This window comes from Colletotrichum godetiae, assembly GCF_030913485.1.
Source record: "Colletotrichum godetiae strain CBS 193.32 chromosome Unknown BDP55scaffold_6, whole genome shotgun sequence".
Classification (NCBI taxonomy): domain Eukaryota; kingdom Fungi; phylum Ascomycota; class Sordariomycetes; order Glomerellales; family Glomerellaceae; genus Colletotrichum; species Colletotrichum godetiae.
This window is the reverse complement of record NW_026851254.1, coordinates 412,682-434,228: the sequence shown is the minus strand read 5'-3', so window position 1 is coordinate 434,228 and position 21,547 is coordinate 412,682. Positions and strand designations below refer to the sequence as shown.

Sequence of the window (21,547 nt, the reverse complement as noted above, 5' to 3'; positions counted from 1 at the left end):
GTTCGAAATGATCAAACGGTACCGCGCCGTTGGTGGAGGACGATCTTGATAGTCACAGCATTGGGCAGCCTGTAGCCTATGCTGCCTGGTCTTTCGGAAGGTTTGTTTCATGCACTGCTAAGCCCTGACGATTCGTCGATGATGGTGATCAAGGGTGGCCCCATCCGCTCGTGCGCACATTGTTTGAGACGGCAAACGAAATGTACCGTGAGAGGGGAACAAAGGCTGGGGTTCTTGTGTCGATCATGTAGGGAAGAACCCGGCTCTTCGGCAAGCCGGTCGATGGATGGCACCTCAGACAGGTGTCAGGGACTGCGTGTGCGTATGTGCGCTGCATCGTGGTGGTGGCCTTGTAGGGCACTTTCACCGACTGCCGTGCGAAAGGTTTGCGTGACGGGCCACTAGAAAGCCGTTGAGAGTATTTTCAATCTAAACAATCAAACGTAAATGGTTCATACCGAGAAGTCGGCAGAGTCTGATCGCAATGACGCGCCGCCGTTGGTATCGACTACCGCCGACTATGGTGCAAGGGTTCTTGCTCTGGCATACTGCACTCGGCTTCGGCTCCGAATCCGGCTCCAGAATGGAAACAGATTGAAGTAACGGCAGATAGTCCTCCATCATGGAATCTGGCGGATCTTTGGATTCCGCGGGGCTGAGCACGTCAACCTCCAAGCTGTTCACACTCTGCGGGCCGCTGGCGGGCTAATTAGTCCCTCGACATCAGGGGGCAGGTAACTTCGGTCGACAGGGTTCCATGGCTGCTAACGAGTCGAGCAGCGGACACAAATCAGTGTTTGCTGAATCTCCAGTTCCAACGGCCTGGTTGTCGGGTGGCTGTCCACACACACGCGACACTTGACGGCGTGGAGCAGATTTAGCCATTCGTCATCGTGGCTGATGGGATCGTTTCGTCCGATCGTGGGCCTCCCAAAGAGGAAATTCGGTCGTGGGTGTCGGCCTTTACGGCGTAGAGTCTAAAGTCCTGAAGTGAATCTAATGAGGGAAACGGGCTCCAACCCAATTATTGAAGTCCGTCGAATGACACAGAAACCCGTTCGGCATCTTGCGTGGTGATCAATGTCCAGTCTGAGCAGCGCCCTAACAGAACGTCGACGCATTTACTCGATCCACACGATTACGTCGACTTGGTCTGGCGAAATCGATTACGGCGATGCCCGAAAGATGTTTCTCTCAGTCTATCAAGAGCCGTGAGGGATGTGACACTGGCGTTGCATCTTGATCGTCTTGGGCAAGTATGGATGGATGTTGAAGTTCCCAGTCAAGATTCACTGAGGTATATGTACATGATACCAGCTTGCTTATATAAGTGGCACAAGTGGAAACGAGAGCCGCTCTCTCGGCTTTAGTGAACCCCCACGATGATCTACCAGTTCTCCACTTCAACGTCGGGGAGGCGGCAAGCTTATTTCTGACTTCAATGAACTGTCACCTTTCATCCATTTCAATGGTCACCAGCCTGACGGTGCACTGGGATAGTCTCACAGACTGACATGCATCAGAATATGCACTGATGTGGCAACTCTCTTTATCCCGTATTCCGTATTCGGGGCTGTCAACCTGTCTACGCCGTTTGACATCTATACGCTATTGGTTTCTTACTTGAGGGTCCGAGGGCGACTTTGGCGGATCTTCAATGCGCTCTTTTTTTCATCAACCAAGTGTACTGAGGAGTTGGATAATGTGATCAAGTTGGCGGACACACTATCGAAACCCTGGATGGGATGAGGCCTGGTCTGCAAGCACCGTCAAAGCCTTCTAGGTGCATTGTAATATGGGCCTTGATTGCGACTGTGATCCGCCAGTCTAGACAACTGTAATCTCAAAGTCTACATATCGACAGGAACACGGCGCCAAGACGTCTATCAAATTCGTTCCGAAAAACCCGCAAGCGAACGACCCGCCGGCGGGGTTCAAGGCCTGTGATGCCCAAGTCCTTCTTTCAGCTGTCGTTGTCAATCTGTCAGGGGCATCGATGTTTACGAGGATGCGCAAGTTTACCAGGAGTGCCCGAGCTTAGGGATCCATGGCAGCCTTATCCGGATACTGTCGAACCGACCCTTCGACGCATATATCCAACTGAAAACTCGCGTCGATGGGTCACGAAGGAAACCGAGCATCTCAGTTCAGGATTACGCACTTTCGTCGCCTAGTATGAAGCTTGCCCAAATAAGCGCAGAGTGAGCTCCCATGGATAATTACGCTCTCAGAAACTGATATTCGAGGGCGTGGCTGGGTCTACCCTGTGTCAAAACTTCGGGAGTTGCCCATTTGACTTGACTTGAGAAAACACCGCCGGGATGCGCGGAGAATTTCGCCCAGACAACTTTCTCTCTGAAAAGTTTGACACTTAGTTTTTGCCCTTTGATGCCTCTGTGGCTCTCGGCGATTTACCTTTGATTATACTTTCCCCCATAACTCGGACGATCCGTCTAGGATAACCAAGGCGGCTCAAAAAGAGATATGGGGAAATATACCAGTTCGTCAACACATCAAATCTACGGCACTGAGGCCAGCGACCTGTCATCTCTTTTGAACGAACAGCACTCGCCTACTTAGCATGGTGACGTAATACCATCGCTTTCGTCACTACCCAGCTTGTGTTAGAGGAGCGTTGCCCATCAGGCCCCAAGGCTGTCGAGAACACCCAGCCAGTCAGGACAAGCCGTTCGGGGTTTGGGCAAATTTCATAGCGGGCGCTCACTATCCCAGTCTTTCGGGTAAGCGGCTGTCTGGCTGGCAGGGTGATCCCATTGACTTTCCGGACAAGCGAGCCTTGATATTGTCGATCAATTCCGATCTCCGAAAACGAGTTTTGAGCACTCATGTCATTGTTAAAGCTTCGAGAACTGCTGTCACGGTGTCACTTGAGCAAGCGCGGCGTCTGTCGCCAGTCAGTACATCGGCCATCATTTGTGAGAGGAACCCATCTTGTTTGGTGAATTTTTGAACTTTCGGCTACTCGGTGAATTCTTCTTGTTCCTGAAAAGCCCGAGCTGGGACAGCTTGATGCAAATCCCGATTTCTGATCTGGCAGTCCAATCAGTGCTGGTTCGGAGATAGCCGGCCACAAGCGGGGCGTGTACACGCCACAAAGTCGCCTGGGCGCAGAAGATCAGGAGAGAAATCAGCACCACCCGAGCTCTTTCTTCGCCCAAGAGACCGACATGAATAGGTCACAAGATGCTGCTGGTAAGACTTGGGTGCAGCCGGATGCGAGAACAATTGAGCAAGCCCGACTTACGAGTCACGAGAGCATCCGGTGCGCTATCTCAAATGTTGTTGCTTGGGAGGTTTGAAGCAGTGGATTGGAATCACTTCCAATGGCGCACTCCGCTAATTATTCGCAGATCTTGCCTCATCCATTACTTCAGGACTCTTCTCTCCCTTCACAATCGTTTACTAATGTATCCGTACGGGAAAAGAACTTATGAGCACCATGACTTCAAGGTGCTGGCCAGTGCACCGAATCCTTCGGCCGGGTTAGGCCCCACAATGCCCCGAACGTTATGCCGTTCAGGCTCTCGCTCCCTTCGGCATAATATTTCGGCCGACTCAACCTGGTGTACCTCAATAGCACGTCTAAACGAAGAAAACTTGCGCAAGCAAACATCATAATTTCCTCTAAGCCGGCTCTTAATCCGGTCGTACGGTCTCAGTCGGGCTACCCTCGTGTCTTGCGGACTTGGCTCCTCGGCGGCGGACTATGACTTGCTCGGACTTTGCGTACCGTAGGTGGTGAATCAGAACTTTTGTAATGATAGGCCGACCGGCTCGCACTCGGTCGCCCATGATGCCATTCACGGCGCCCTACCAACGTGGCCTCGACGGTGGTTGAGCCGCACCGGCGTACGGCTTACCAACGGAGCGGGTCTGTTGGGTGAAATTTCTCTTGTGACCAATCTAGCCTTGGCTTGGGCATGGTGATTGCCATATAAGGCTTTGGAAAAGGCCCGTCACTGATTCACGATATGGCTGAAGAGGACTCATCTTACTATCACAGTTCAAAACAAGGAATTATACCACGGGTTGAACTCAAGTTAGATTTAGTCTTGACCCCTTTTACCTCCTATCTTGGACACAGTCACCCTTCTACAAATGACTACAACACAAACAGAAACACCAGCAGTGGTGCTGGAGAAACAAACCACACAAATCGACCAAAATGGCAAAGTCGTCTTCAAACCCTCAAGGGAGTTCCTCCTCGCCTTCGGCGCCCTTTGCTCCGTCGCACTAGCCGTCGCCTTTGACGCAACAACCCTCTCCGTCGCCCTCCCGACAATGAGCGTCGCCCTCGGCGGAACCGCCCTCGAAGCCTTCTGGTCCGGCACGAGTTTCCTCCTGGCAAGCGCCGTCCTACAGCCCACTGTCGCCGGGCTGAGTAGCATTTTTGGGCGGAAAGCCCTCGTCTACGTCTCGGCCGCCTTCTTCGCCGCGGGCTCCATCGTCGGCGCCGTCGCCAACAACTTCCACGTCGTCATCGCGGGGCGGACCATCCAGGGCGTGGGCGGCGGCGGGATCCTCGCCCTCACCGAGGTCATCATCACGGACCTCGTCCCGCTCGCGGTGCGGGGCCAGTGGTTCTCGCTGCTGTCGGTCGTCTGGTCGGTCGGTACCGTCACGGGGCCCCTGATCGGTGCCGGATTCGCGCAGAATATTTCCTGGCGGTGGATATTTTGGATCAACCTCCCCATCATTGCCATCGGCATGGTCATGATTTTCTTCTTCCTCAAGCAAGCTAAGGTGCCGGGCCAGATAGGAACCAAGCTCAAGAGGGTCGACTGGCTCGGGAGCTTCCTGTTCACGGCGGGTTCGACGAGTTTCCTGTTTGGTATCTCGACAGGTGGTGTCATGTACGAGTGGACTTCCTTCCGGTGTCTGCTGCCGATGATCATAGGTGTCTTCATTCTTGTGGCCTTCGGGATCTGGGAGCTCAAGTTTGCGCAGGAGCCCATGATTGACAAGGGTATCTTCAGCAACTGGACCATGGTCGCCAACTACATTATGACTGTCTTCCATGGCATGATTCTCTGGTCGATTCTCTACTTCCTTGGTAAGCCTTCTCCTAGCAGCCTCAACACTTTGGAGACCGTTCACAGCTAACTTACACCTCGTAGTCCTGTACTACCAAGCCGTCAAGGATTACTCCGTTGTCATCTCCGCCGTCGGTGCCCTCCCAGAAAGTCTTACAGTCGCACCCTCCGCCATGGCCGTCGGCCTCATCGCCGGCGTCACAGGCCGGTACCGCTGGTCTCTCTGGGCCGGCTGGGCGCTGACGACCCTCGGCGCAGGCCTCATGTGTCTCATGCGGCCCGGCACCAGCGTCCCCGCCTGGATCTGGCTCAACATCCCCATCGGCATCGGCACGGGCATGCTCTTCCCCGCCATGGCGCTCTCGATCCAAGCCGCCTGCGAACCCGCCCTCAACGGGCAAGCCGCCGCCTTTTACTCGTTCCTGCGCACGTTTGGGCAATCCGTCGGCGTCGCCGTCTCGGGCGTCATCTTCCAGAACGCGTTTCGGAATAGGTTGCTCGATATCCCCTCGCTGGCGGACGTTGCTGAGGAGTACTCGCGTGACGCGACAATTGTAGTGGAGGTGATTAAGCGAATGCCAAAGAGCGACCCTACGAGGACGGAGCTGGTGGAGGCGTATTGCGATGCGCTGCGGGCGATTTGGATCAGCTTGATTGCGTTTGCTGGGTTCTGCGTGCTCATCAGCGTGACGGTGAAGAAATACAGCTTGGACCAGGAGCATGTGACGCAGCAAGGGCTGGTCACGAGCGACGACACAAGTAAGGAAGATGAGGAGAGCCAGGGAGGGGATCTGGAAAGGGGGCAGAAGGTGAGATCTTGAGATGAGTTTAGTCCTTAAGAAAGGGGTGCGGGTTTTTTTCAATATGGGTTCTGCCAGTCTGGGAGCTGGATATCGCCTCTCCCTTCGCTTACTTGATCTCTTTGAGGGTTGAATATTAGACATCGCCAGAGTTGGGTCATGGTTATCAGAGTTCTAGAGATTTGGGTATAGCCTTGATCCTAGAGAGGATATATCTTTGATCTTCTCATACTTCTTCTACGTAATACCTAATGATAGAGTGAGTAGAAGTACTCTGCTTCACCCCGTCTCACAAACGTACCACGATATCATCTTCCAAACCTTTGAGCGCCCCCTTGATCACAATGGACCCGCGTCCCTCGATCGTGAGAAGCTTCTCCGAGCGCAAAAGAGGGCTCATATCCAACTTTGTGCCCTATTTCCTTCCACCTCTCGAATTTGATTCCCCTTTTACTTTTCCACTTCACCACTCTCCTCTTCACCTTCAGAAAAGGGCAGCAGTGGTGATCCAAGCACCAACTTGAAGCTGAACCAACTTGCTTCAGGGGCAAAGCAACAAAGTGTGATTCAGTTCTACCCTCCTTCTTTTTCTTTTTTTCTAGGCTTTGCTAAATCCAAGGTAAGTTAGTGCCAGGTGTTGAAAAATATTTGGTAGAAAGGGAAGTAGCTCACCACTTCTAGAACTTACCAGCCTTCACCTCGGCCCTTGCTCACGATAGCTTCACTTTGTTCACTTCAGCAAAACGAAACAAATTGCCTAGCGACGGGAAATTCTGTAAAGAAGATACAGGGAAGTGTACGAAACAAGGCAGGCGAAAACAAGAGACAGAAAAAAGAACAACGAAAAAAAGGAGTTTCGATTCACCAAACAGGCACCCCTCGCCCCTTGACAGACATACTGCAGCATACCTCAGGTACCGATAGCCCAAGATGTGTCGCCGCGTCTACAAGCACTACACAGCCTGCGGCTGCGTCCTCAACGCCCTATTCTACGACAAGTGCGTCCGCGGCCCGGCCTCGCCCCTCTGCCAAAAGACAACCGGCATCGTCACCCGCAACGGCGAGACATGCCCCTACCACACCCGCGTCGCCCGCCGTCAAGACCGCCGCCGCCGCCAAGTAGATGGAGGAACCCAAGACTCGGAGATAATCCGCATGTCCATCGAGGATCCCTCCACTTTAACCGGCACCGGCAAGGAGATCACTCCCACGAAGCTCGAGGACCGCCACAAGCTGGGCGACTTCCAGTTCTTCATCAAGGACCTTGACACGTTCCTAAAGAGGCTGTCGGAGCCTGAGAATGAGACCCCGACCGAGTCTCAGCCCGAGCCCAAGCCCAAGAAATCGGGAAAGAACGACCAGCTCAAGGACAAGAAGGTGAGCCCCAACCTGTCCCCCCTCACCGGCTGCTCAGACTGGACCGACGACGACGAGAACGACAACGCCATCGCCCGCCGCATTCGACGCGAGCGCCTTAAGAAGGAGTTCCGTGCTTTCGCCCGCGAGAATGAGAAGAAGAAGGCGCTCTTCGACTTGAGCGACGAGCTCATGAGCTCCGACTGCGGCGATGACAATGACGTCTCCGACAGCAGCAGCTATACGGACCCGGGCGATACGTATCCTTCGCCCATGAGCTTGAGCCCGTACTTCAACAATGAAAATGACAGCGACGTCTCCGAGAGCAACGAGTCGTCGGACGCGGGTGATGTTCATCCTTCGTCGTCGAGCCTGGATTTCGATCAGGGAGATGACAGTGTCGTCCCCAAGAGCAGCAGCAGCAGCGATTCGGACCACAGTCACATGATATCTACGATTCCGCGCCCGGTTCAGCGCGATGGCGCTCTCTATGCGGATCTCTCGTGGCACACGCGTCCCGAGAACTCTGATGATGACATGGGAGAGGATGGAGAAACCGAAAATGCGCCTGATTACGACAGCGAAGACTCGGATACGCCTGATGCCGACGAGGATGATGGAGGAGACTACGTCCCGGAGCCTACCTGGCCTCCCACTGGGGTTGAGTGGACCTCCAAGCTCAAGTACATGAGTGGAATCCCCCGCCGCGCCGCCGCGATGATCGATGATTGGAACTGAAAGGTATCCGATTTGAAGAACTCTGACGGAAGACACTAAGGTCGCTGATTAAGAGAGTTATGATAAAATGATGGCATGGTGAAGGCAATGGAAACAACCGCCAGAATGGTCTAGGCGTCTTGTATGTGTACCTAAGCTGTCACCTGTATTGATAGCCAAGAGATTGTTGCAAATCTCAAACGATGTGATGATTTCATGTCTCATTGCCCTGTGTGCACTCTTCCGACTTCCAGTCTGCAGAGGAACAAGTTATACATACGTGGAAGTGGAAATGCCGTTATATCCCAGCTAAATTACCCAGCCAAAATCCAAATCTCCTCAAGTCGCTCAAAACAACCCGCTAAACTCAGTACGCCTCATGATGGAATTAGTTCCGAATCGGCGGAGCTGGGTATTGTCGTCCCCCAACGCCAGAGATGACCGGGCTTTCCCCGCGTTCTCTCCACCGCTTTCTATCTCTATCGTCTCTCAGTTCCCGATCGCGGGGATCCCGAGGGTCCCATGGGGGCTCGGGCCTTCCTCGCATGCGATCCACGTCGGCATGACTACTCGTTCGGCGTGTCGCTTCGGGCCGTACGACCGGTCGTTCTCTTCGCTTACGAGCCTCCATATCTTCTTCTCTCTCCCAGTTCACGACGCGGTCACGCTCGCGTTCCGGGACCCTTTCACGGTCTCTCTCTCTTTCTCTTTCGCGTCTACGGTCTCGGTCTCGACCGCGATCTCTCTCTCTGGCTCTCTCCCTCTCCCGTTGCTCTCTTTCCTCCAGTTCTCTACGTTCTCTGGCTTTAAATCGGCGGCGGCGCTCTTCTTCAGAGTCCGAAGCCTCCGAGTCTTCCGACGCTATGTCAGGCCAACTCCGGTTGAGCTTAGAAGAAGGCAAGTGCTCTCGGCTACGGCGAGATGGCGGATCGCTTCGGCGACCGGAGGTGCTTCGATGTCTTTCTGGTGATCGACCAGTAGGAAGGATAGACGCCACTTTCTCACTAATTTTCTCCCGGATGCCATCTACCACTGGTATACTACGACGCCTTGCGTCTTCTGGTCTCAATTCCGCACGATGTACACGAGTGACTGGTGGCGGCTGGGGTACCGAGGGAGCACCCATGCGACGGAAGCCAGGTGGCGGGGGCTCGTTTGAATGATGTGTATGAGGCCGGCGTTTGGATCGTGGACTCCCCGTGTCCTCAGAGTCAGACGTTGAGGACGAAGAGTAGTGTCGAGGTTGACTGTGTCGGCGGGGTTGCATGGGTGGTCGATTGGGATGCAGGTGCTCGGCGTTGGCGTGCAGTGGATCCTGTGGAGGGGATGGGTAGTCAGAAAAGCTACGGCGTCGACGGTCGTCAGGAGAGTTCTGTCCTCGGAATCGATCTTGGTCCGGGGTCCTCTGGGGAATATTGAGGCGAGACGGGGGGTACCGATTCGCGGAGTGACCCCCGGGAACATGGCTGTAAGCAACCGGTGGTCGACCTGGCGGAACGAAGTAGTCTGCTTGAGGACCACGAGGCGGAGGTGAGGGCTTCGGTGACCCCTTCGGAGGGTAGGGATTCCGGACGTGCACGTATGCTGCCTTCACTCTCGGCTCGTCTCTTTCTGCTGGTCGACTAGGGGCAGTCTTTGGTGATGCCGGCTCCTCATCTGGCACTGCGGCCTTCCTCAGTTTTTCAGCGCACTTCTTGTGCCATTTCTCGATTCCGGCGTCTGGCTCGCTGGGCAGAGCATCGGCGGGTAGGTCTGGGGGAAAAGGTTCGCCCGTCTCGGGATGCTTCAGGTTCCAGCTCTTGACGGCCTGTTGGATGAAAGGTACATGTTCCTCGGGGCTCAGCAGGATCTCGATCGACTCCCATCGAACGAAGCCGCGAAGGGTCAAGGCCGGAACGGAAGGCGCGTCGAAATCGTTGTCGGAGGGTTGCATGGAGTGCTGGCAGCCGGTAACCTGCCAAATGTAGGATATGGCGGGAAATGGCATCTCGACAAATAGGGCTGTGTTGACGAGCTGTCAGCATGGGGTGCTTTGCATGCGGGGTGAGGATTCAGGCTTACAGTCATAGTTACCACCAACGGCCTTGTAGAAGGCAGCCAGCTTTTGAGGGGTCAAGGCTTGAACATGTCTATCGCCAACATCGCGAATCTGTAGATAGGCGGAGTTCGGTTAGTATTTGGCCATGGGGGTGGAAGCGGGGTGGAGGAAGCCAGGGTTTGAGGTGTCGGAGAAGACTGGCGCGGACGTACAATGTGTATGGCAATGGCGCGAAGGAGAGCATCGAGAATCGGTGTTGGAGCCTTGTCTGGGCCGAACAGATAACCGTAAGAGGAGGATGGCTTTGGATCGGGGTTCTGGGACTGTGTCTGTGCCTGCGGTTGAGGTTGAGGTTGAGGATGAGGATGAGCAGAGGACTCTTTGGAGTCGGCCTCTGCGGTCGCCGTCGCCATTCGGGGCCGAAGTCTACATCAACGGTGCGTTTTTGTGGGCAGGAATGTCCCGGGACAAAAGTGTGGAGATGGGACGGGATGGAGATATATAACGGTTTTGGTGGCGTGTGCTGCTGACAAGCAAGGGTTTGGGCTTCGCAGGCAGCGGCTGTAACGAGCTGGCGTTGGATTGTGAACGACTTGAAGCGCAAGTTATCGTCCAGCTCGGTTGTTGTTGAAAGGCTTTGGGAAGAGTTCAAGTTGCTAGCGTTGGACTGCGAGCGCGGGCGAGGTTGAGTTGAGGGTTCAACGGCTACTAATAACTTTAGGTACTTTGGGTGCGGGCCGCCGCCACAGCATCGTCATACGAGAGAGACAGAGATGCGAGGCAGAAGTAGGCTGAAGCCAAGCCAAGCCGTGAGTCAAGACCAGATGGATATGTGCGGATGCAAGTCGAGGCTGGGAGGCGCAGGATCAGGACTCGGCCAATATGCGCGCCAGAGGAGCGAGAGGGTGCGCGCGAGGGCAGGAGAGAAATATCCGGGTCGACGAAGTCTAGTGGGTGTGAAAGTGTGGGCGAAGGGGGATGGATGGATGCGTGAGAAACACAGTCCAGGGTCGAAAGAGTTGAAAGCGACGACGGGAGAGTGCGGTGCAGCTGGTTGATGGAGGATTGGGCGGGCAGCGAGCTGATGATGTAACTAATGTACTCGGACTGCGACTTGATGTGAACAGGGTACTTGGGCTTTGTTGTTGCTGGGGGTTGGAGGGGTCAAAGACGCACGATGGGACGGATGGGCATTTTTTGGGGGTTCAAGGTTGCCGCCGCTCTGGGGCTCTAAATTGTTCTTGTGGTAAGATGGACAAAGCAACTGGCTGGTTCTCACTAGGTACCTTACCAACTTCCCTTAGGTACGCAACTGGGCTCTTTCACAGCTTCAATACATACATGCAGCACGCGCTGCGCAAGACAGGGAAGGACAAGGCAGTGGCAGGTAAGAATAGCGATCAAACAGGGAAAACGTTTGGCTGTTGGGCTGACACGTGCACCCTGGCGCAGCTTCCCTTGCGGGGACAAATTTGGGCCGGACCGTCGGCTGCCTTTCGAGAGATACATGCTTTTTCTATGTGATTCGGCACCATCTCCAAGTACCTTAACCTTCTTCTCCCACTTGCTTCCATCTCCAACCGTTAGGTACGTACCGCCTTAGGCCCTAGATGCCCTCTCGCTGCTTCCATTTCTCACGATGTACCTTTTCTCCCCATGGCAATCTCACCTCTTCACGACCGCTAGTTGGGAACATCACCGCTCCCCCTCTGACTTGCATAGGCACACATTCCTCCCGAAATACCTTACCTCACACACATACACACACACACACACACACACACACACACACACACACACACACAATCTCTCTCTCTCACCAGTCACCGGCACCACCCTACGGCATCTCGATGCACCCGTACTCGGCTTGTCCGACCTTGATCTTCTGTTGTGGTTTTGGGTTCAACTCCCGAGGTTACGCCTAATCTAATATCTTGACCATCGTGTCCAGACTCCTCCACCAGCTGATCAACATGATTTGGCATCCGTATCCTCCAGGCTCCAGAAGATAAGGCAAAGTGAGGCTGGGCAGCAAAACGGACCCGACTATCCAGATGATGCAGATGACCAAAGAGGCCCGTCGAAAGCGATGGATGCCCAGTTCCCTCGGCCCCCAGGATGCAGCCTGAAAGTCTGCCCAGGTGAGCCGTCTGCTGGACATGCCCAGCTGCGATGTGCCTTGTTGCGGAGGCTGGTGCCCGCTCAGCCACCAGCCGGCCCTAGCCACGCAACCCTCTATTCCAGAGGCAACCCGTTCAAGCCGACAGGTTGACCCGTCTGGTCTGGCTTAACTATCCGTACTTTGTACGCAAATGGAGAGAGTTAAAGGTCAAAGGGAACCAGCAGACGCTGAAGGGGAACTGCCCAGCCACACGCCGTTGAGCTGCTCGAATTCTGCTCCGTCTCATCTCTTTCCCCAACCTTCCACCACACAACTTCTTGAACGCTATTTTTCCCAGACTTCAGAGTCACTAATCTCCAAGACAGCATCACCATGTCCACCTACGCCGTGGCCATCTGCTTCCCCGGCAGGCTGGAACCCGGCGAGCGCTTTTGCAAAACACCAGAGATCCGGTTCGACAATCCACCCAATCTTTTCGCTACTCCCGCCCCATCGTCCAGACTTCCAGAAACACTGCTAGCATCCGGAAAGTGATCCGCGGCGGCGCATCGCACATCCTTACGAATACATGGCACAGTGTCTCTACCCCGGCCTACCATGGTGACTCGGCGTGCCCATCTAAATCTAATTGTTGCGGCAGCCATGTATGATGCAGTTACAGCCAAGGTTTTGGGACAACATGATCTGGCGGTGAACACAGGAGCAAAGGGTACAAACAAGGCCTGCAGGGACCTGCTGTTGTACATTGCGTTGACCAAGTACCATTTCTACCACTTCCTGACACTGCAGCAACCAACGGGATGACCACCTGTTGTTGTTGCACTGGCCGCCAACCATCCGCCTGGTCGGCACACCTCGAGCGCTATCTTTATCTTACATGAATCTGTCGCCGTTCTGTCGCCGTTCCGTCGCCTCGGCTCCCTGTCTATGCAGAAACGATCGACATGTCTTGGATAGGAATCAAACCATCTCACGCTCATTGGAAAGCGGTATACCACAACCCGATAGCGGCGCCCGCCAGAGAAATGATGCTTCTTACGGCGTTGAGTGCCTGCCACCTCTTTAACAACTCCGTGGTCTCGGACAGACCCAGCGTTGCGGTGCCCCGTGCGCCGGCCATGAGCGCATTGTTTGTTGACGACATGAAGATGATGGTATAGGGCACGATGGCGAGACTCAAAGCTCCAGCGGCAACAAACGGCTTCCATGCGAGACCCTGATCGTAGCGATCGTATGCCGAGTAGGCCAGCGAGAGCGTAATGGCGAGCGCTACTTTTGGGCCGATCGACGCGCCGTTCAAAAATATGTGTTGCCACAGCTTCAGTGCATGACCTGGCTCGGCGCTGGTTTGAATAATGGCGGGGATGCTGAACATGGACAACGATGCCGCCGCGCCTGGCCTAAGAGTCAGCAATTGGCGTCGACCCCGCTGATGGCACGAAGAGAGAGAGAGAGAGAGAAAGCATGCGAGTGAACAGAAATGAGCGCTTACCTGCCCACCACGCGCACCCTAAGATGCCGGTGGCAGTGGCGATGGTGTTGGCCAGCCCGAGTTGCGACATGTCGGTCTCGATGGCTCTTATTAGGGCAGCAGTTGGTGTGGTAGGGGTGACGACAGTGACTATCTTGCGAAGGCAGAACTCGAGATCGGGTCGGCTGAAATGAGGCAATGGATTACGGTTTCGTCTGTAAAGTTTGTCTCTATGGTTCTATTCTAGGATGAGATGTATTTGACTCCTCGGCGTCATCTGTTCTCTTATATGTAGAAGAACGAGTCCCGCAAACATCGGCGGTGCTAGCCCCCGATGTGAGATCGGAGGAATCACGGACGACGCAAATTGTCCGAAGCTGGGTTCCCCACCCCGAGTCTTGCACACCCGGTGCCGTCCTCGTTGCGACCTCCGAGCCGTGACAGCTAACCACACTGGTCCCATCGCTACCGTTCTCTCCAGAGCTAGAAAACTCGAGTGTGTCCCCTGTTAAGATGGTGCTGAGCCTCCCAGAAATCTCTTGGCCAACTTAAAAGGGTATCCGTAGACCAACAAGGTTTGCGGCAAAGCGGTTGGAGCAACGCCGCAAAGAGCCCGGGGATAGGCGGTTTAATCGAACGACACATGGTCAGTGTAAAATTCTTTCCTTGCACATCTCCTCACTCATCGTAAGTGCCCACTCTGTTCCATCGTCGTGTTGAGTTTCCTATTTCGGCGCAGCGATGCCATAGCCGACAAGCGTCGTCGTCTCCCGTGTCTTCTTATCGACTTCCGTCCAGACCTTGAATTTCCGAAAGCCCGTCTTGTTCAAGACTTTCTGACTGGGCAAGTTGTCCAGCTCCGTGACGGCGGTGAGCATCTCCTCCGCCGCCGCCGCCACCTCCTCGGACCCGGACCGCTCCGCGTCCTGAACCGGCCAGGTCTCTCCGATGACGCTCTTCTCAACCCGGAGCGCACGCGCGGCAGAGCGGGGCAGGGACCACCAGGCCCCGACGAAGCCCCGCAGGAACTCGGTGGCGTACCCTTTGCCCCAGGCCTCTTGACGGAGGAGGTAACCGATCTCGGGCCAGCCCAGCTCGCCGCCGGGGCCGCTGCTGCTGGAGCCGTGGCTGATACGCTTGACGCCGCCGAGACCGACGAACTCGCCCGTCGACCGGAGGCAGATTGTGAAGTTATAGTTGTGGGCGTCGTTGGGCGGGAGGTTGTCGTCCAGCCATGCCTGTGTTTCTTGCAGGTCCGCGTCGGGGCGGCCGGCGACGGCCCACCTCATCACCTCTGGCTGCGAGCGCATGGCGTGCACTGCGTGCAGGTCGTCTTGGCTGACGGGTTTGAGGATGAGACGTTCAGTGAGGACGGGCTGGCGCGTGACGAGGGGGGGAAGGGGGAGGGTTGGGAGGGTGGTGTTCACCGTGATGAAGTCCAGTTGTTCGTCCATTTCTGTCATTGTTTTATTTTCCCCTCTTCCCTTACTGTTACCGTCGTGTTTGGTTCCAACTCTTATGTCTTGGACTGAGAATAGGGGCAAGTTTGTGTGTTTTGTTCATCTCATCTACTTTTCTCTCCCTCTCTGTAACATTGTCACGAAGAATTTTTGGGTTTGACTCATCTCACCGGGCCCCAGGAACCTCGAACGAGTTGAATGACTGTTCATGCTGAGAGTAAGGGTCCCCGGAATAAAGTGCGCAAGCGCGCTATCACTATTCCAGCATCGTCGTTTTGGCTTACGAATACCTACCGAAAGTACGACGATACGTAAATACGACGAGGGCCTGGGGGCTGCGGGCTAAGGTAGTAGGGACGGATAGCTCCGTAAGTCTCATTATTAACTCGCACTCGGCGGTCTTCCGAGCGCCGCGCCGCGCCGACGTGTGATGGTCTAGGTCTTTGTTCCATCTCTTGGACAGACTTGGCTCTCCCGGTGCACTGGTCAAAAACAAGCATCACTGCCGTAGGTGCCTGGAGTTGGGTCAGAATCCAAGAAAACCCAAAAGTATAGAATTATAATTACGGTTCACGATGTGTTGAGGTAGTTCGTCGAATCCTTCCTAATCGCGGCATGCTACCGGACAAGAAACTTTACTTTCCCCAGGGTACAGAACGGATGGACCTCCATCTCTAGCGAGACCGAGCAAATCACGACTAGGAATTTACGCTTCTACGAATACAGAACATGCTGACATATCACTTCTTCTACCCAAATCTACGAAATAGTCGCACCTTTACTGCGAATGCCACCCAGTCTTTGTTTTTTAAGGTTTTTTTACGCCTGCTGCAGCGGGGTGGTAAGGTACCTAGTTTCGGGCAACCCCCCCCCCCCCCCCCCTGGGAAATTTTTACATCTGAACGCAGATCTCGGGGCCTGGGGGTGGACAGTGGGGAACCTAACCACACAAGCTACAGGCTTACAGCCCACCGTCAAATCCTCATAGGTATATTCCCCCCGCGCTTCAATTCATCCTGTCTCACTCACAACCCTGATCTTTTTGCTCACAAAGCAGAACACCGTCCATCATCAAGCGAAACCCTCGGGAACTGATTCGTGTACTAGTTCATTCTCATAAATCATTGCCTCTTCTCTACACTTTCCCCCCGCCTTTTCATTCTGGATGGAAACCTAAATACTCTCGACATATCCGTACGGCGGACGAACGTCAGCCCGGGCTTAGGAGTTACAAGGACGTAGATCGCCCGTTCGCTCTTAACTTACAAGGAATGCAAGCGCGAGCTTAGCGGGGAAACGCTCAAAATCGTCAACGTCAGCAACAGCCGACCTCACACATACACTCACTCACACCCTGAGCTTCACTTGAGCTTCCCACTCGCTCACCTTGGGGTCGCTCACACCCTTCACCCCCATACTCACTCACCCACACCACCTTCGACTGTCATACACTCATCGAAATCTCACTAAACAATGACACCGCCGGCTTCATCGGCGACCGCAGCCCGACAACAATCCGACCAAACCAGCGCCGCTACTGGCAACAGCGGCGGTAGCAGCAGCAAACAACAGCTCAGCTGCGCAAACTGCCGCCATCGCAAGATAAAATGCGATAAATTACAACCCCGGTGCAAACAGTGCGAGCGCTCCGATCTCGACTGCGTTTTCCCTTCCCGGAAGCGAAATCGCAAGCCGCGCCAGGGGAGGCAGAATGAGCTGTTGAACCGCATCACTCGTCTAGAGAGCATCGTAAGCAAAGTCGACTCCGGGAATGTGGATGGGGTCGCCAGGGGCGGTACCGCAGCCGGCTCGGGGACAGCTGCCGCCGTCGCCGCCTCGACGCCGCATTCTATATCGGCGGCGGGCCGGAGAGGTGTTGGTGGCGACTCGGTCTCGGGCATGAATGACGCGGAGCCGTCGCCGCCCGGCGCGGGGTGGGACCCCCAGCCCGCCCCGCCGACCAACTACATGAGCGCCGAGTTCTGGGAGAACCTCTGCCAAGAGGTCGAAGGCATGAGACAAGCACTGGACCAACCTTCCGACAGCGAAGGGTCCGATGATGAGGATGGAGGCCAGGGGCAGGGGCAGGGGCAGCAGCAGCAGCATAGCACGACGAGCCCCGAGTCATCCATCGCCAACAAGGGCCAGACGCCGCCCGCGCTGTCCGGGCTCATTTCCAGCTTCGTCACGAGCAGGGACGAGCCGTTGAGGCACCCGCCGCGGGATCACATCATGTACATGTGCGGCATCTTCTTTTCGAATGTCGATCCAGCGTTCAAGGTGATTCACCGGCCGACGGTCTCGGTTGAGCTGGAAGGATTCGCGAACGCTGTGAATAAGCATATTGACGATGCGACGGAGGCTTTGTTCTTTTCCATGTACTTTGGCGCCATCACGACCTTGACGAATGAGGCTTGTTTGAAGAATTTGGGGGAGGAGAGGAGTGTACTTGCGCAGAGGTACCGGGAGGGCGTTGAAAGGGCGCTTCATAATGCGGATTATCTCAACAGCAGTGAGATCAGGACACTTCAAGCGCTGACGTACTACGTGGTGAGTCTAGTTTTCCTTAACTTCATGCGAGGGCCATTCGATATCTAACCATCTCACAGTGCTTCCTCCGTTCCCACAACGCCAGCCGCGCCTCGTGGGCCCTCATCCCCCTCGTCGTCCGCCTCGCCCAGGCCGTCCACCTCCACCGCGACGGCGTCAACCCCCCACTCCCGCCCTTCGAGGCCGAGATGCGCCGCCGGCTGTGGTGGATGATTGTCGTCCTCGACATCCGCGCCGCCGAGGACCGCGGCACCGACGCCGCCATCCCCCGGCAGTCCTACAACACCCGCTTACCCTTCAACCTCGACGACGACGACTTTGGCCCCGCGACGACGAACCCGCTCGAGGACAGAACGGGCCCGACGGAGATGACGTTTTGCCTGTGCACGAGCATGTCGTCGGGTATCTTTGGAAACCTCCGGCCGCGGCACCCGCAGCTTGCGCTCGATCATGACGGCACGCCGGAGCCGACAACGTCAGAAGACGAGATTATGGCGCATGCGCAGCGTCTTGAGGCCCTCTTCGGCACCGCACCGCCCAAAACTCCCGCATCAGACGGACCTGGCTCCGGCGGCGGCGGCAACAGTGACGGGGACCAGGACACGCGACACCTACCCGCTAACCACGCCGCCGTAACGGTACGCATCATCATTCTCAAAATGTGGCTGTCGGCACAATACCCCTTTACCCCACGAGCATCCACGGCGACAGCGAAGCCCCGCGTCGCGCGAGAGACTATGCTCCGCACGGCGGTGAACACGATCGAGCTCGTCGAGTACAGCTCGGCAACGTACCGCGAGCGGTTCGGGTGGTGGATCGACAGCTACGTGCAGTGGCACCCGCTCGCTGTCGCGTTGGCGGAGTTGTGCGTGCAGACGCGCGGGGAGCTGGTCGAGAGGGCCTGGCGGGTGGTGGATCGGAATTTCCACGGGATGAGGGAGCGGATTGCGGATACGAGACGGGGTACGTTGTGGAGGCCGTTGAAGAAGCTTTTGAGAAGGGCGAGGGCTGCGAGGGCGGAGGCTATGATGGGGGAGTTGAAGTTGGGTGGTGGGGATGGCAGTGGTCATGGTCATGGTCATGGTGGTAAGGGGCCTGTGAGTGCGGCGGCGACGGAGCAGAAGGAGGCTGCGAGGAGGACGGTGGAGGTGCCGCAGAATGAGGAAGAGGAGGATGATGATGACGACGACGACGACGACGATGATGATGATGGGGACGAGGACGGGGACGGAGATGTGGATGTTACGGATGTTCAAGAACCATCGGCGGCGGTAGGGGGCTACGGTGTGAGTACGGGGACACTACACCCGGCCTTCAGGACAGATCGGATTGGTGGTGCCGCCGCCGCCGCTGCTGCTTGGCACGGAGGCGGCTCTACACTCCCTCCCACGGGTGCGCCGTTCGCGACGACAAACACCGTCGGCTTGGGCGGTCCTACGCCAATGGCCGTCGACCCATCGATGGCGGCAGCAGGGTTACCTCCGTCAACGTCAGCACCCATGAACCCGCCTTTCGGGCTGACGCCGGAGGACATGGCCATGTTTGGGGGCACGCCGCTGTTTAGTAACCCGCAGGACCTGATTGCGCACTTTGGGATCCACATGGATGCCGGGGACTTTGGGTGGGATCCGAGTTCGTGGGACGAATTTGTCGTTGACGCGAATATGGAGAGGTCACCTGGTGATGACGGGTGATTCTGAAGGAGGAGGAAAGCGTGCGACTCGCGTGGGATGAACTGAGGTGATGTATAACACGGAAAAGGAAATGATTGAGTGAATTGGCGATGCTTGTACGATAGGGATGATGAATCACGCCGATCAATCCTAGAGAATCCAACAGATGTTCTGACTCTCTCGATAAGAAGCCAGCGTTGTTGTGCCTGATACGTTATAGATTTTGCTGTCCGTAACATACGGCCAATATGTCGTCTCATCCATCAAGGGAATCACGCCGGGAAAACGGAGGCTCGTCGCCGATTCCTGCGCCCGCGACAAGGATGTCACTTCACATGAATACAGCAACCACAAATTGCAGGGATTACGTCACCACTGTGGTATTCACGGTAATTCAATGTCTACGGTGCAAACAATAGCCAGAGGAAAGCTCGCCGCCTTGACAATTATGTAGTAAGGCAGAGCGGCTTGGACGTGATTGCGGGAGTGAGGAATAATTCACTCTTCATACCTCAGAAAGAAGACGCAAACACGGCATCACGGGCAGACAATAGTTTGACAACCGACGCGGGGTGAGTTGGCATTTGTCTACGTAGACGAAGCCGGACGTCTTGACATCCCTCTTCTGGCCGAGCAGATCTAAGGTAAACCGCATCGTCTCATCAAGAAGTCGTAATTCACAGCTTCGTACTCAGGTATCATTTGTCCATCTATCAAAAGGTGATTTGAGTAGGTTTCCCTCCCTCCCTTGCTGCTTTTTTTTGCCATGCTCGCGAAAAGATGATGTTTGAATTGATTTCATTTCTTTTGGTGGCCCCCGCCTTCAGAGAGCAAATGCACGTGATAGTTCCATAGACCTAATGAACACCTGCCAAGTAGTAGTAGCCCGCCCCTCCATTTGTCGAAAACCAGAGAAACAACGCCGCACAACAGCCAACACTTTATGCGAAGGTGGTGGGACGCTTCGCGCTGAAGATCTTCTGGTTGTTGAGCTTGGAGACGCGGTGGGGGAGGGGGAAGCTAAGGTCCTTGGTGATGAGCTGCTTGATGTAAGGGCGCTTGACATCGTCGCCCTTCTCGAGCTCGACGACCTTGAGGATCTGTGGGGAATTTTGTTAGTGAGAGGTTCGGGTTCCTAGTCAGGGGCGGCCAAATGTCCGGCGCGAGGGCACATACGTGGATGGACCTGAAGCGGGCACGGTGGCGGGCGGCCATGTCGGAGTAGAGAGCCTCGACGGCGTCGGTGCGGGACATCTCGCGGTACTCCTTGTACATGTTGTGGGTGCCGGAGCGGGAGTCGTAGCGGAGCCAGACACCGAAGTTCTTGACCTTGAGGGGGTGCTTCTCCTGGATCTGTAGCGGACAAAGTCAGTTTCTGACTTCGGTCGTCATTGAGAAATCGAATTTTCGGTGACGTACCTCCTTGACGCTGACGATCTCACCGGTGGCCTTCTTGACCTTCTTCAGGCCACGCAAGAAGTACCAGTAACGGGACTTCGCAACCGTGACGTTGGGAGCGAAGATGATCATGCGGTACAACGCCGGAGTCGGGTTGGACTCGGTGGGCAAGTGGCGGCCGATGACCTCGTATTCCGTAAGACGACCTGTAGCGGAGATAATTAGTTATGCGTCGTCCTGTAGCCACACAATCTCTGTATGCAAGGATGCGAATCGCTATGTCGTTCCGAACTGCTGCGAATTTTCTGTTCGATCGATTTCGAATGCATGGCCGAAATCGCGTTGCGTCGTCAGGCAATGACAGGTCTTGCGCTCGTTTCCCCCCTTCCCGTTCCTCCAAGGTCAAGCCCTAACCCATTCGTCGGTTGGGAGAGTGTGATCTCGCTCGACATTGGGCTACTGAAATCCGGTGCTGTTGTATCCAAAAAAGCAGGCGTACCCATGGCTGTCGTCCCAAGTTGCAACATCTTCGTGATGTCTCAAGTGGCCGTGAAAAAGTTTTGTTCGTCGCGGTCGGGTTCGAAAATTTCGCAGCAGGCATTCGCATCCAAGATCCAGATCCAGGGGAGGAGAGAGGAATTATGCTTACCCATCTTGAATAATTTGTTAGAAACTGAAGATCCCCCGCGAACTTGAGTAATTGGTGACTTACTTTGAAGAGCTGGCCGATGGTCGTCGATTATCCGATATCGTGGTGGTTGCTGCTGGGTCTGAAGCCGAATTGGAAAACAAAAAAGTTGGGTAAATGAAAAAAAGGGCGAGAACCCTATGTGTCAGCGCCACACTTTCCTAAGCGACCGGACCCCACCTTGCTGCGGCTGGTGGGGATCCACTTCAAACTGCCCAGT

At 55.3% G+C, this 21,547-nt stretch overlaps 8 protein-coding genes across 8 annotated transcripts; 3 read left to right on the top strand and 5 right to left on the bottom strand.

Moving 5' to 3' along the window:
• Positions 1-4,119: 4,119 nt before the first annotated feature.
• BDP55DRAFT_544103 (major facilitator superfamily transporter) lies at positions 4,120-5,875 on the top strand (the record flags this gene model as incomplete). The annotated part of the gene is made up of 2 exons (XM_060568459.1): positions 4,120-5,074; positions 5,139-5,875. 2 exons carry the CDS (start codon positions 4,120-4,122, stop codon positions 5,873-5,875), a joined length of 1,692 nt encoding a protein of 563 aa, XP_060433925.1.
• A 589-nt stretch (positions 5,876-6,464) lies between these two features.
• Positions 6,465-7,948, top strand: BDP55DRAFT_755822 (uncharacterized protein; the record flags this gene model as incomplete). The annotated part of the gene is made up of 1 exon (XM_060580751.1): positions 6,465-7,948. Exon 1 carries the CDS (start codon positions 6,785-6,787, stop codon positions 7,946-7,948), a length of 1,164 nt encoding a protein of 387 aa, XP_060433924.1. The 5' UTR covers positions 6,465-6,784.
• A 20-nt stretch (positions 7,949-7,968) lies between these two features.
• BDP55DRAFT_342512 (uncharacterized protein) lies at positions 7,969-10,356 on the bottom strand. The gene is made up of 2 exons (XM_060566932.1): positions 9,989-10,356; positions 7,969-9,928 (listed from the first exon to the last, which is right to left on the bottom strand). Exon 2 carries the CDS (start codon positions 9,912-9,914, stop codon positions 8,316-8,318), a length of 1,599 nt encoding a protein of 532 aa, XP_060433923.1. The 5' UTR covers positions 9,915-9,928; positions 9,989-10,356; the 3' UTR covers positions 7,969-8,315.
• A 2,111-nt stretch (positions 10,357-12,467) lies between these two features.
• On the bottom strand, positions 12,468-12,833 carry BDP55DRAFT_627924 (uncharacterized protein; the record flags this gene model as incomplete). The annotated part of the gene is made up of 1 exon (XM_060571824.1): positions 12,468-12,833. One exon carries the CDS (start codon positions 12,831-12,833, stop codon positions 12,468-12,470), a length of 366 nt encoding a protein of 121 aa, XP_060433922.1.
• Positions 12,834-12,948: 115 nt separating this feature from the next.
• BDP55DRAFT_342479 (uncharacterized protein) lies at positions 12,949-13,966 on the bottom strand. The gene is made up of 2 exons (XM_060566931.1): positions 13,580-13,966; positions 12,949-13,482 (listed from the first exon to the last, which is right to left on the bottom strand). The coding sequence occupies exons 1-2, from the start codon at positions 13,647-13,649 to the stop codon at positions 13,064-13,066; spliced, it is 489 nt and encodes a 162-aa protein (XP_060433921.1). The 5' UTR covers positions 13,650-13,966; the 3' UTR covers positions 12,949-13,063.
• A 317-nt stretch (positions 13,967-14,283) lies between these two features.
• BDP55DRAFT_543681 (GNAT domain-containing protein) lies at positions 14,284-15,012 on the bottom strand (the record flags this gene model as incomplete). The annotated part of the gene is made up of 1 exon (XM_060568429.1): positions 14,284-15,012. One exon carries the CDS (start codon positions 15,010-15,012, stop codon positions 14,284-14,286), a length of 729 nt encoding a protein of 242 aa, XP_060433920.1.
• Positions 15,013-16,491: 1,479 nt separating this feature from the next.
• Positions 16,492-19,262, top strand: BDP55DRAFT_724799 (fungal-specific transcription factor domain-containing protein; the record flags this gene model as incomplete). The annotated part of the gene is made up of 2 exons (XM_060578934.1): positions 16,492-17,568; positions 17,628-19,262. The coding sequence occupies 2 exons, from the start codon at positions 16,492-16,494 to the stop codon at positions 19,260-19,262; spliced, it is 2,712 nt and encodes a 903-aa protein (XP_060433919.1).
• Positions 19,263-20,182: 920 nt separating this feature from the next.
• On the bottom strand, positions 20,183-21,142 carry BDP55DRAFT_690936 (ribosomal L18ae protein family; the record flags this gene model as incomplete). The annotated part of the gene is made up of 4 exons (XM_060576919.1): positions 20,183-20,341; positions 20,418-20,594; positions 20,661-20,845; positions 21,139-21,142. The coding sequence occupies 4 exons, from the start codon at positions 21,140-21,142 to the stop codon at positions 20,183-20,185; spliced, it is 525 nt and encodes a 174-aa protein (XP_060433918.1).
• Positions 21,143-21,547: the final 405 nt, after the last annotated feature.

Excerpts from the sequence above, each read along its gene's own strand:
- BDP55DRAFT_342512 (XM_060566932.1), bottom strand. The coding sequence starts at position 9,914 with ATGCCATTTCCCGCCATATCCTACATTTGGCAGGTTACCGGCTGCCAG.
- BDP55DRAFT_342479 (XM_060566931.1), bottom strand. The coding sequence starts at position 13,649 with ATGTCGCAACTCGGGCTGGCCAACACCATCGCCACTGCCACCGGCATC. Across the intron at positions 13,483-13,579 it reads AGGGTGCGCGTGGTGGGCAG|GCGCGGCGGCATCGTTGTCC; the intron begins GTAAGCGCTCAT and ends CTCTTAGGCCAG.